At 38.7% G+C, this 14729-nt stretch overlaps 2 protein-coding genes and 1 pseudogene across 2 annotated transcripts in view; 2 read left to right on the top strand and 1 right to left on the bottom strand.

Annotated features, from left to right (window-relative positions):
* LOC136710532 (E3 ubiquitin-protein ligase TRIM39-like) overlaps positions 1-647 on the top strand; it is a 20832-nt gene extending 20185 nt beyond the window's left edge. Inside the window, exon 13 of the mRNA XM_066686119.1 lies at positions 228-647. The gene's annotated coding sequence lies outside the window, so the exon portion shown is untranslated. The remainder of the gene's footprint in view (positions 1-227) is intronic.
* Positions 1-6289, top strand: part of LOC136710410 (uncharacterized) — a 10488-nt gene extending 4199 nt beyond the window's left edge. The window contains exon 2 of the mRNA XM_066685909.1: positions 520-6289. Within this exon, the coding sequence (XP_066542006.1) occupies positions 520-1283 (764 nt within the window). The 3' untranslated portion in view covers positions 1284-6289. The remainder of the gene's footprint in view (positions 1-519) is intronic.
* Positions 6290-12062: 5773 nt separating this feature from the next.
* Positions 12063-14054, bottom strand: LOC136710541 (gap junction alpha-8 protein-like; annotated as a pseudogene).
* Between the last annotated feature and the right edge of the window lie 675 nt (positions 14055-14729).

The raw sequence follows: 14729 nt of genomic DNA on the forward strand, positions 1-14729 counted from the left end.
CAAGACAACCAACCTCATGACGTCACATTCAACATTACAAGATGTCTGTAAAGGGCCATTTAACGTGCTTGTTATTTTTAATTCAGCTTAACCCGTTTGGCTGTTTCTGTACCCGTTTGGAAGCTGTTTTGATCGCTCGGGTTTTCCTGTTTACTCGTTTCCATTGTTATTTCTATATTTATATCTGTTTTTATAACCTACTAACCATCCATAGATCTATCTTTTAGATTGTCTCTGCAGGAATATTCATTACAGAGGCACTAAAACTGCCACCGGACCCTGGAGTAACGTTCTTGGTGTAAGTTACTAAAATTCACTAAAAGCGGTAAGTACCTGCAATTCCATGGCTACTACTGGGTGTTTTGCCTGCTCAGAGTGTGGCATGTTTAGTTTAACGCCCTTTTCCACCTCTAGCGATAAATATAGTGGTTGTATTTGTAGTAAGTGTCAGCTAGTTAGCTCTCTGGTGGATAAAGTGGACCAGCTAGAAGTGCGCATCCGGAGCTTATTATTGTTGAGGGATAAACAGCGAGATTTTAGTGTTAGCAACTCCGGGTGCCTTAGGGAGAGTTAGCACCCCCACGACTCCGGCGTTAGAGCCCTCACAGCGGGGTGAATGGGTGACGTCTCGGCGTCATAGCCGGAAAGCTAAGGCTGATGCTAACGCTGAGGCCAAAGCTAGCCCACCGGGACACCACACTCCTTCGATTCGCGTGTCAAACAGGTTTGCCCTGCTCAGCGAAGCACCCGCTGAGGAGCCTGTTAAGAGTGCTCTGGTTATAGGAGACTCTATTGTTCGGCACGTGAAATTAGCTACTCCTTTAGGGGCGCCGGCAGTAACTGTTAGCTGTTTATCGGGAGCCAGAGCGCCGGATATTAGTGGCAACCTTAGACTGTTAGCTAATAGGAGATATTCGAGGGTAGTCATTCATGTAGGGGCCAATGATATTCATCTGCGGCAGTCTGAGGTAACTAAGGGTAATATTACAGAGGTGATTAAACTGGCCCAGACGATGTCCGAAGCCGTAATCTGCTCTGGCCCCATACCAATGCGGCGTGGCGACGAAGCTTACAGCAGACTTTGGGCGTTAAACTGCTGGATGTCCAAGTGGTGTTCCGAAAATCAAGTGGGCTTTATAGACAATTGGTTACGTTTTGAGGGCAAGCCTGGTCTTATAGGTAGGGATGGTATCCACCCCACGCGGGAGGGTGCTGCCTTACTTTCTTGCAGTATAGCACATAGTCTTTTAGTTAGTCAGCAGAGTAGTGTAGATAGCTGCTGACAATCCAGAGCCGGGACCAGGCCGCAGACAGACAGGCTAAACCGACCGTCTGCGAACTGTCTTGAGACGTCACCCAGGTTCAACTGTATTGAGACTGTGTCTTTCCCCCGAACTAAATGTAAAAGTAGAAAAACAAAATCAGCCTGTTTCAGCAACCTAATCAATATTAAATCATACACAACACCTAGCAGCAACACCTCAGAACTAAAATTTGGGTTACTCAACATAAGATCACTAAACTCAAAAGCACTCATCGTAAATGATATTATAAGTGATCATAAATTCAATGTTTTCTGTCTCACGGAAACGTGGGTTAAACCAAATGAATATTTAGCACTAAATGAAGCCACCCCCCTAGGCTATAATTATGCACATAGCCCAAGAATATCAGGCAAAGGAGGTGGAGTATGTGTAATTTACCAAAATACCCTAGAAATTAGTCTTAAACAATGTGAAACCTTCTCTTCTTTTGAGGTTCTCTCCACTATTATTACAAATCCGGTCACAAAAAAGGACACATTTTTATTATGCAACATTTACAGACCACCAGGGCCTTACTTAGAATTTCTGAAAGAATTAAGCAATTTTGCTACAAACCTAGCGGTGTGCAATCATAAAGTTATAATTGTAGAAGATTTCAATATCCATTTTGAGAAGGAAAGTGACCCACTAAAAAAGGCATTTACCTCAATCTTAGACTCTATTGGTATTACTCAAAATGTAACAGGGCCTACACACTACTGCAGCCACACTTTAGACTTACTTCTGACACTAGGTCTTAACATTGACAAAATTAATATCTTACCGCAATCCTCAGCAATCTCCGATCATTACTTAATTTCATATGAGCTACGTTTTATCCATAATATATGTAAGAACCCTCGCTATTCTACAAGGCGTATAATAAAACCATCTACCGCCCTACAATTTATAGAAAACCTACCAGAACTATCGACCCCAGTTCCAACTCCATCCGACCCAATGGACCTAGATGTACTAACTGATTGCCTAGAAAATACCTGTCGGTCTACTTTAGAAAAGGTAGCACCACTTAAACATAAAAGTATAAGACAGAAAAAGCTCGCACCATGGTATAACGATAAGACCCGTACTTTAAAACAAACATTACGAAAACTAGAGCGGAAATGGCGATCAACCAAGCTTGAAGTGTTCCATTCTGCCTGGAAGGACAGCCTTATAGAGTATAGAAATGCCCTCACTAAAGCTCGCTCAGCATATCTGGCCTTGCTGATCTCCCATAATAAAAATAATCCGAGAGCACTGTTTAGTGTGTTTTCTAGAATTACAAAAAATCAAGCAGGTTCTGAACAACTAATTTTATGGACTTTTTTAATAATAAAATTGAGAATATTAGACAACAAACTCTAGCCACAGGATCAAATCCATCCTGGCTGCCACCTGATGTGAATGAAATAAAACATAATATAACTGTAAAAGAAAGACTTGAAACCTTTTACCCACTCCCACAATTAGAACTAGAGAAGATTATCACCTCCGCAAACTGTACAACTTGCACACTTGATGCAATTCCCACAAAGTTGCTCAAAGAAGTACTACCGGCTATTATTGATCCTCTTTTAACTATAGTAAACTCATCGCTTAGTCTGGGCCATGTACCCAAAGCTTTTAAACTAGCAGTTATTAAACCTATGATCAAGAAACCAAATCTTGATGCTAGTACACTGTCTAATTACAGGCCTATTTCTAATTTGCCATTTCTGTCTAAGATCTTAGAAAAAGCTGTGGCCCAACAACTTAGTTCATATCTACATAAGAATCATATATATGAAAAATTCCAATCTGGATTCAGGCAACATCATAGTACAGAGACAGCTCTAGTCAAGATAACAAATGATCTTCTTCTTGCCTCTGATCAAGGCCACGTATCCCTGTTGGTGCTTCTTGACCTAAGCGCAGCCTTCGATACAATAGACCACAATATTCTCATAGAAAGGTTAGAAAACATGGTTGGAATCACAGGGACAGCCCTATTATGGTTCAAATCTTACTTAACGGAACGTTATCAATTCGTAAAAGTAAACAATCTAAATTCAAATTATTCTAAAGTAAGATTTGGAATTCCACAAGGCTCTATTTTAGGACCATTATTATTTACATTATACATGTTACCGCTAGGCACAGTTATAAGAAACCATGACATTAACTTTCACTGTTACGCAGACGACACACAATTGTATATTTCAGCCAAGCCCGATGACAAACACAGATTAAAGAAAATAGAGGACTGTGTAAAAGACGTGAAAGGCTGGATGTTGCGTAACTTCCTCCTTCTAAACAGCAACAAAACAGAGGTCCTGCTTTTGGGTCCAAAAGTGACAAGAAATAAATTATCAGACTTAATTTTAAATCTAGCTAACTTTCCAGTTAAACCTGGTTCAGCAGCAAAAAATCTTGGTGTCATAATTGACCCGGATTTATCATTTGATCAACACATAGGTAGTATCACTAGGACAGCTTTTTTACATCTTCGCAATATTGCTAAGATTAGAAATGCCTTATCCCTCCAGGACGCAGAAACATTAGTACATGCCTTTATTACTTCAAGGCTTGACTACTGTAACGCACTACTGTCAGGATGCACCAGCAGCAATTTAAGAAAACTTCAACTAGTTCAAAATGCTGCAGCTAGGGTCCTCACTAAAACTAGAAAATTTGAACATATCAGCCCAGTTTTATCATCACTTCATTGGCTGCCTGTTAAATTCCGCATTGACTACAAAATTTTGTTATTAACATATAAAGCTCTACATGGGCTTGCTCCTGAATATCTTCAAGATACAATTTCCTATTATGAGCCTCCACGTTCACTCAGATCACAGAATACTGGATTTTTAAATGTTCCCAGAATTCAGAAGGCCTCAGCTGGGGGAAGAGCCTTTTCTTATAAAGCCCCCCAACTCTGGAATGATCTTCCAGAAAATGTTCGGGACTCAGACACAGTCGCAATCTTCAAATGTAGGCTAAAAACTCATTTGTTTAGTTTATCATTTGGTAGCTAATGCTCCCCCATAGATAAAGGCGGCAGATCCGGGGGGTCCATGGACACAGGGAATTATAGTATACTGAGACGCTGGTGCTGTTGTCCCGCCGCTTCTCGCGATCACTCAGGTTTGTTGACGGTGGAGCGGAGGGATGCCAGTGTTTCAGGATGCTCCCGTGTCTGTGTGTTCTCCTGGTTCTCTCCTTTTAGTTAATGCTGTCATAGTCAGATCTGCCGGAGTCATTAGCCACACTCTGGAAATTTTCATATTTTCTACTTTACAAACACAAAACAGTTCAAAACTAATTCCATCCCTTTACATCTTTCCGAGTAAACGACTGCCCACCTGTCTGTCTGGACACTGATGGATGACTGTCGAGATCCTCCTCCACGCTTCAGACCAGCTGCCCACGCTCCAGCAACCACCAAGTGCCTTGAAGCTGTCCCTACACTGAAGTTCTCATGGACTACTAACTATCATCACCAGTAGATTGACCAGAGGAGGATGGGTCACCCCTTGTGAGCCTTGGTTCCTCCCAAGGTTTCTTCCTCAGCTGGGGGAGTTTTTCCTTGCCACTGTCGCCCCTGGCTTGCTCACTTGAGGGTTTTACATTTGTCTTTACATTTCATGTCAAATCTTGTCTTACTGGAATTCTGTGAAGCTGCTTTGTGACAACATCAGTTGTGAAAAGCGCTATATAAATAAATTTGATTTGATTTGATTTAACTGGCACATATAAGAATTTTGTAAGAACGAGTTTTGTCTCGTAAATTATGTAAACTACATCTACTGTTTCATGTCCACTTTAGAACATCAGAAAGGTGTAAACACCAGTGTGTAGCCAACACCCATATCTACAAAATTAAGAGCTCAAAAGATAAATTTATAAATGTTCACAATGTATTTTCACACAATATATCACCACCTTTGAAAATAGTTTTTTTGGGAAATCCAAGTTTAGGGTTAATTTAAACAAAAGAACTGTTGAATGACAAAAATACTTCTCTCACATTATTGCTAGGTTCATGTTAAAAATTTGCCTGTGTAGCTTTTTGGGAACAAACTTTTTTTTAGCTAGGTGAAATTTGTTCAAATATCAAGGCATGTCAGATCACCTCAGACATGGCTGAAAGGCCTCAGACAGGGAGTTAAAGAGTGTACATTTCAAACACAGGGAGATTGAAAAGAAATGTATTTTTAGCTTGATGTTATAGAATGATAAGTACCAAGAGGCATGTCTCTCTCTGAGGCTCAGAATGAGACCCCTGATGGCCTCAGCTGGCATAGAGCTCAGCTGATAGAGAGAGAAAAAAAGGCTTGTAGTAATAATATAATAATAATAATAATAATAACCTCTGCTGCTTTCAAGCACTCATTTGAAGCTCATATTTATGGCTTTGTGGTTCCAAGTCAGTCTGTAGTGTTGCTAAATAACTAAAACACCACTGTTTACAACTGAACAATCATGATTTTAACAATATGGAGTAAAACTATGTAAAATATAAAAAAGCTGTAAACACCAGTGTGTAGCCAACACCCATGTCTACAAAGTTCAGAGCTCAAAAGAAAAATTCATACATTTTCACAATGTGTTTTTGCACTATATTTCAGCACCTTTGAAAACAGACAAAAAACAAACAAACAAACAAATCAATTACAATTGATAGTAAATAGAAGTAATTGATCAACAATCAATTACTTCCCTTTCATTATTGTTGCTGGGTTTGTGCTGAACATTAGCATGTGTAGCTTTTTGGGAACAAACTTTTTTAGGTAGGTGAAATTTGTTAAAATATCAAGGCATGTCAGATCACAGATTCCAGAGGGTTCATCTTTGGCCATTTCTGCTGTGTTCATCCATGTGAAACTAATTCATTACGTTCTATTAAAAGACTGGGGAACCAGGAATCACACTAGAGTGTTTTTACCTACAATTTTTTGATTAAGCATGAGCATTGTTACAAAATTTTTCAATAAAATATTAGAGCCATAATACATCTTAGTACTTTTAATTTCGATACTTAATTACACTTTAAGGTATATATTTTGTACTTTTACTCAGGTGGAGATCTATAATGAGGTCTGCTACTTTGTGTGATATTTTACTTAGAGTATCTGTACTTTAAGGTAAGTACATGGTTTGTGTAATTTGTCCACTACTGACAGTTGATGTACTGTAGGATTGGACCAGACAATTGTCCTTCTTTTGATCACTTTTGTTAAGTGTCAACCATTAAATGCTGGGAGCACCCCACAACACCTGCCATGCAAGACACAGTTCACTGAGATCTTAATGAAATATCTGTGAAATATTTTATTCAAAATACCACAGAGTTTTCCACTTATGTAAACCACCATATTCAGAACAGCCAGTTTGAGTGCCTGCTGTTTTAAAGGGAATGCTGTTCTCTTTGGTTTATTTACATTCAGAAGCTTAGTGTATTTTAAAATGGAATGGATTGTTTAAGAAAAAAATGACCATTATTTGTTGGTGGCTGAAGTTTAATTTGTCTGTAAGTTTTTATTAACTGTTTAAATGACCACAGAAACCCATTTGTTACTCCAGTTTAGTTTTGTAGCACTTTCGGTCTGTTATGCAGTTATTATGCACTTCCATGCAGTTAGTTGCCTCCAAATTTGGAGACATTTCCACCTTAAGAAATCTGAAACAGCAAAAATTAATAAGTATTACCCACATTTACAGCAGGAATAAAGCAATATCCTCATGCCTTCATGCTTTTCAACTGTTGGGGCTCTCTCTGTTGATGTGACCAGAGAGAAAGAGAAAGCCCAGAATATCGGATTGATACACTCATATCTATCTATCTATCTATCTATCTATCTATCTATCTATCTATCTATCTATCTATCTATCCATCCATTTACTGACATGGGGGCTTAGTAAAAACACCAGACCGGGTCTGAGGAGACAAACAGACCTTAGAGCTAGCAAACAGTAAGAAAACATCCTCAGATTTTTTAAAATGAAAATCGTCATTTGATTAAAAACATTTTGATTGAACATCATCTTTAAGTAAAAAATTGAGCCACAACTGACACAAGTTCTAAAGAGTGAGGAGCAAGGCACAGATGCTCTAGCTTTTATCCATTTTCACATGATTCACTTTCTGCCCTATTCTCTTTCTCACTATATTTAATCAGTACACTGATTTCTCTGTGATTGTTATGTTTGTTTTTTGTCCTTTTAACCTCATCTTGGTGCTAAAGGGGTCCATCTCTGTGAGTGGTGATACTCAGATGACAATGTGGGACTAAAATGTCTGCGCTCTATTTAAGAAGCAGAACAATATCAGAACAATATCAGAACAGCTCATCTTATCCTACATTTTCTGATTTTTGTGGCAGCCCACTGAAACACACACTTAGCATGAACTGCGACTACCTCAGGACTGTTTTTGGATTGTTCTGGGGGATTACTGTTTTACTGATTTACTGTTGTGTGTTACGTGGGAAGAGGGAGTTGCTTTATTGTGTTTATGTGTGTTTGCACTTGGTGTATAGTGAGATGTGTTGTTTGTTGAGAGCTCTCTTTTTTGATTGCACTGTGTATTTTTAAGGTCACTACAATAATTGATTAGCAGTATGGTTCAGTAAGTGGTGGACAAAGTACACGAACCATGTACTTGAGTAATATAAAAGTACAGATACACAAGGTAAAATATTATTCCAGTAAAAGTCCTTGTTGTAGATCTCTACTTGAGTAAAAGTACAAAAGCATTTACTGCCAAATGCACTTAAGTATTGAAAGTAAAATTACAATTTCGTATTATGGCTCTAAAGTCCTATTATAATTTTTGTAACAAGACTCTTTCTTAACACATTGTAGGTAAAAAGACTAGTGTCACTCTTGGTTCCCCAGTTTTTAAAAGATAGTAATTTATTAATCTGACACTGATGAACACAGCAGTAATGGCCTAAAATTAAATGCAATGAATCATGTTACATCAACTATTACGACCAAGACGCTGCCCCTCCAAACCTACAGAGGTCGCTGTCTCCTGAGAATTAAGCCCAATTTCGTTCTGTGTTTAACCTATGGCGTTGACAGTACGACCTGATGAGCACCTCTCTAAAAATGTATCAACTCATTGCGTCTACGCAGACCACAACCACTGTGATTGTGATGAACATGGTTCAAGTTGCTCAAGTCATGAAGCACAGAAAAATGTTCACTTGTTTTAGCGTGGCTACTGTGTTCATTCGTCTCCTAGCAACGGTGCTGCCATCTGTTGTTAGTGTCCTCCACTGATTTTTTCATTTGTTAAAATATCGACCTTGCAGGACTGTTGCCTAAACACATTCAGTTTCAACGACTCTCCCAACATATTAACACACACTGGAATTTGAAGGAACTAGAAATGTTGACTGTGCAACAGAGAGCCAATAGATATATTGCCCACATTAAGCTCTAACATTAAGCTTCCTTTTTAAAAATATATTTTATATACTACACAGTATTTTGCATTTCATACTCATACCTCAAATACGTAGTTTGATTGATTATACTAAAATACTGATTGTAAAAATAGATCACATTTCACTCAAATGTAGTATTTTTAATTGGGCACATGGGGGCAGTGTGAACTGATTTTCTATCCGTGTTGGCTGTTTTTCAATGGAATGATTAAACCCCTGTGGTAACGTGTGTTACAGCAGTACATACGTTTTCCAAAACTAGCTGAGAAACACTGGTGGATAACACCTTTGCTGTAAATGTGGGGAAACTGTTGTATATTTCAGTTATGTTCTGCTTTGATTTTTAAAAAAGTGAAATTCAAGTGTCCTCATCTGAAGCATAATTTGCCATTACAAAGTATTTTTAAATACTTTGTACTCAGCATTACATCCATGCATTTATTCTGTGTACATTGGGTTATTATCTATCCAGAGCCAACCTGAAATCACTGGGCGCAAGGACACACAGTGGACAGGATGCTAGTCCATCACAGGGCAACACACACTCAACCAGTCTAAAAAATAAATAAATAAATAAACATACCTGTTTTTTAGATTGTGGAAGGAAACAGGAAACCCATGTGGACACAGGGAGAACATACAATACACCTTACAAAAAATGTCAGACACCTTACAGAAAAGGAGACAGCAACCACAGTTGGTTTGGAGGGGCAGCATCTTGGGTGTATGTAATAGTTGATAAAACATAATTCATTGTATTTAATCCTTGGCCATTCCTGTGAGTGTCAAACTAATTAATGAACCAAGAATGACCCTAGAGTCTTTTCACTAACAATGGGTTAAGCATGAGTCTTGTTACAGAAATTATACTAGTACATTAGAGCCATAATACATCATGGTGCTTTTACTTTCAATACTTAAGTACATTTGAAGGGAAATACTTTTGTACTTTTTCCCAAGTGGAGATCTACAATGGACTTCTACTTTTACTGGAGTAATATTTTACACTGAGTATCTATACCTTTAGTCAAGTACATGGTTTGTGTATTTTGTCCACCACAGACACACACACACACACACAGAGTGCTGTGCAAACGTCTTGGGTACCTATTATTTATCTTCTCAATAAGCATGCTTGTATAAAATTATATATCATTACTATAAATACAAAAGCCATGAGGGTTTTTTTTGTTTGTTTGTTTGTTTTCCAAAAAATATTATGTGAGTTGGTGTCAAGAACAATTTTGGTTTCCATATATTCTCAATCAACACACAATGTAACATAATGGGCCATTTATTAATTCATCATGTTCTTCAATGGTCAGGACCACTACAGAGCAGGTATGATTTGAGTGGTAAAGCATTCTCAGCACTGCAGCGACACTGATATGGTGATGTGCTAGGATGAGTGGATCAGACACAGCAGTGCTGCTGGAGTATTTAAACACTGTCCACAAAGCTCCTGTATGGTCTTTGGAGCTGAGAAAATGGACAGTGAGTACAGATAGACATAGGATAGGTGTTCTAAATCCAGTGATGGTTTAGTGTTTTATTATGCTATAAAAACAAACAGATCAAACTCTTAAATTGTATTTTATTATTGAGTCAACAAGAATATACCAACAGTGCAAAATCTACATTGATTACTGTAGCTGACTAACGTTACAGTCTTGTGACTTCTGCTGCAGACCCCCCCCCCCCTTTAAAAAAAACATGCCATTGGAAGCAATAAGGCAAAAGAAATATAATATACATTATATCCATAAATATGCTATTTTCCACTAGGGGTCATCATTTTTGTGGGAATAAAATAGTGGTCTTGTCACAGCAGTAGCCCAGGAAGTGAAACTAGGCTAGAACAGAACAGAATGTAATTGCTGGAATATATATTCCACTTTGTAGACACAGATGAAACAAACACAAATAGGATTAAATAATATGTTTATATTAAGGAAGCATAGACCTGTCAAATACAGAAAAGTAAAGCAAAACTTGCTGTTTTTCTGCTGAATATATAGAGTGATATTTTTTGCTTTCGTTTAGAGACTGTGTGTAGTGTTGTTGTATGGATTACACTTTAATTTCAAATGAAAGGCAACCCTTAGAAATAATCGGACCAAACCATGTTTTGATTTGAATTAAATATGAACATTTATATAACAATATATAGTTGGATATATATATATATATATATATATATATATATATATATATATATATATATATATATATATATATATAATCACAAAAATAAAATTTTTAGTAATAATTTTAAAACCTTATTCAGAATGAGACATTTCAGTACATTTATTTAAGTTTGTTTTGTTTTTGTATTTTATAATTGTCTGCAGAAGAACAATACTTTGTGCTGATTGGGCATTATCTTTATCACCATGACTGCTATGTTTACTCTAGCTGAGAAGAGGGATTTGGCCCCTGGATGCAGTGAGAACCCAACGTGTGGATTAGAGTAAAAAAATAGCTTATCTCTCAGTCAGTGCATAGTGTTCAGACAATCAGGAGAATGAAGGCAAAAGTTAATCATGTTAACTGCTACACTAGGACAATATAAGTTGGAAGAATAAAATATGAAATTACAAACCTGCATGCATTACAATTAGGTTTAAACTTAATTAAATTTGAGATTGTTTGCATTGTTTTTGTTATATTTGTAAGGTTGTTTGTTTTATCACATGTATATTTATATATAATTAAAAACACTTGGGGAATTCAAGGCAATAAAGATGACACTAAACATATTAATGCACAAAGTCTTATAAATGGCAAGTAATTTTACAACTATAATTATGATTTAAAATGACAAATATTGCCCAGCAGAATGACAATATAGATATTCAAAAAATATCACAGTTAATTGTTAATTTTGACAGACACTTTGACACAGTGTTTTTGCATACTTGAATTCAGTTGAAACTTGGACAAAACAGGTTGGAGTTCTAAAAGTCTACCATACCTAGAATGTCAGAAGATGAAAAAGAATCTTTAAAATTATGTTTAAGCTTGAAAATTCAATTATAATTCATGTTTTCATTGAGTAGTTAGAATGCATAATTATATTTCATTTTAATGACCCTAACTGAAATGTTTATCAGTAGTTCATTATAACTGCATTAATATTACCAAAGCGTGTTACTGAACAAAAAGGTTCTTTGAGTTTGAATTTAAATTTTGAGGAATATCATCAAAAAGAAAAAAATTACCTGAAATTGTTTCATATTGGTGCTCTAAGTAAAACAGCACTTGTTTGGAATCAATAAATTATTGCTATATATTCTTTAAGGTCACTTGCATGCGCCTGTTATATCATAAGATCATCTGACCTGGCCCTCGCACTCCCTTTGCTAAGACGACTTAAAGGTCTTGTATCTTCTAGGGACTCTGCTGTTTCCATTTCCAGTGGTACAAGTGGGGCTGCAGTCACCTGTTCTAGGGCATCTAGCTCCTGCAAATTAACCTCCAGTTCTGCACTTTCCAACATTCCAGCACTCTCCACCACTGGATTACTTTCAGTCATCCTGAGACTGTTAGTACTGGCTGAGCTCTTAATCTCTTCTGGATTTTCCATTTCACTGGAAGCCTGTACCTTGCTTATGTCAGCAACATCTTCTAAAACCTTTGTCTGGTTGCCTGTGTCCAATATGTCTTCTATTGATGCTGTTTTAGATGACTCTTCTGACTCTCGTGCCCCTACCACCTCCTCTAAAGTGTGTGCCTCCTTAGACCTCTCCAGTATTTGGGACTCATTAATCTCTGTGATTTCATCCACCTCCTCTAGAGCTTTTACATCCTCTATTGGTTCCTCTTCACATAGAAGCTCCACCTGTGTTACATCTCTTTCCAAGTCATCAGTTTCTATCTTTTCCTCTACCACATCAGGCAAGCTTCCACAGTCTTTTGTGTCTTCAGGTGCTAAATTAAACTCCTCAGCAAAATCGTTGATTACTGGCTTTTCCACTGGAGTTTCTACAGCCTCCTCTACCTCGGCTTTTACCTCTTCTGGTTTTTGATCATCTGATGTTTGCTCCTCAACTACTGCATCCTCTTCAGACCCACTTTCCATGTCAAATTTGTCATCTATCACTGTTTCTTTGCAGCGCGGGCCCCTTAGAGGTTCATCCTTATTGTTCTTTGACACATCTATTAAAATCAATGTCTCCTCTAATGTCCCTTTGTCTGCTTGCTCTTCTTGTGGTATAACACTCTTAAAACTATCTACCTCATCTCCTTCTCTACAAATCTCTTCTTCATCTTGGGGTAGCTCAAGCAAAGTCTCTGTGACTTCAGTGAAAGTAGGCAAAATCTCATCACAGATCACTGTCTCCTCCACAGGTTTCTCCTGCAGAATTTTTTGCTCGTGCTCCATCTCCTGTGAGGGAGCCGGGAACAGGCCTGCCTCCATAGCTACCTCAGTCAAAGGATAGATGTGTGCAACCTCCTCCTCTTTGGTGTCCTCCTCAAGGGGTCTGTAGCCTTTTGCCTTTGGAATGGTCGGTGAAAGGAGGAAAGGCAGGCTTCTCTCAGGTGGACCAAGGCTCTCAACATGGGCTGCAGCTGGCTGGCGGAAAACAAAGCGAACCTTCTTCAAACCCAAATGGATGATCTCCACAAAATTGAGGAAGAGTGAGACGCAAGCTACAGCCAGCATGAAAATGATGAAGACGGTCTTCTCAGTGGGACGTGACACAAAGCAGTCCACTGTGTTTGGGCAGGGCCAGCGGCTACACTTGTACAGTGGGAGGATGCGGAAGCCATAGAGAAAATACTGTCCCACCACAAATCCCACCTCAAACAGAGTTTTGAAGATAATATGGCAAATGTAGGTGCGGAGTAGAGTGCCTTCTAGCCGAAACTTTTTGCTCCCCTTGGTGCTAGTCTCCTTTGTTGTGCGAACACTTCCCTGGTCCGCCGCAACAGGAAGTCGTTCTTCAGTGGTTTCTTGCTGGCGGCTCAGCACTGCTTCTTCACGTTCCTTGCGCTTCTCTTCCATGTGGACATGATGCACCGCGTGGCCGACATAAACCAGTGAAGGAGTGGAAACAAATATGATCTGCAACACCCAAAGGCGAATGTGGGAGATTGGGAAGGCCTCGTCATAACACACATTCTCACAACCAGGCTGCTCTGTGTTACACACATAATCAGACTGTTCATCTCCCCACACAAACTCTGCTGCTGTGCCCAGGATCAGAATACGGAAGATGAAGAGCACTGTGAGCCAAACACGCCCAATCACTGTCGAGTGTTCGTTCACTTCCTCTAATATATTACCTAAGAAACTCCAGTCTCCCATGGTTCCTTTATAGCTCTGCAGGAGGAAGTCAGGAAGATTCATGTTATGAGCAGAATCAGTGACAATAGTACAGAAAAAAAGAAGTATACGTCCAGAAATTATTCAGAATGGAAGTTGTGATTTATACAGGATCCAAAAAAACATGCAGCCTAAAATTAGCTAACACTCCTGAGTACAAAACTACTCAACACTCTGACCCATCTCAGCCCTGGAAACAGAAAAAAGGACAAAATTCAGTATTACCTACTAAAGTGACAGGGGTTGACAATGAGGTTAACTGGGACCAAAAAGGCACCTCAGTCCTCTGACAGCTGGTTTCAGATGCTGGTTCTGCTCTCCTGCCGGCCTCAGGGCTAAAGTGAACTGCTCTTGTCCTGGTCACCTCAGTGTGAGTCCTTGTCGCCCCACTGAGCAGATGTGAGTGGATGGACTGTGATGGCTGCTTTTCAGCCAGCTGCAGAGCCTAAGCTTCAAGCCAGACACCCTTTATGCATTAGACCATGTGTAGTAATGCAGAAGACAATAGGATCAACAAATCTACAGCCACAGGAACAGGACCCCCTTACCCCGCACAGTCATACCTAGAGATCACACCAAAACCTGGGCCAAGGGGTCTATAATTAAAAGTACAAGCAACTGTGCAATAGAGTGTTTGATTTTAAACACTTCCAGGGC

The sequence above is a fragment of the Hoplias malabaricus genome, chromosome 12 (genome assembly GCF_029633855.1).
Source record: "Hoplias malabaricus isolate fHopMal1 chromosome 12, fHopMal1.hap1, whole genome shotgun sequence".
NCBI classification, from domain to species: Eukaryota; Metazoa; Chordata; class Actinopteri; order Characiformes; family Erythrinidae; genus Hoplias; species Hoplias malabaricus.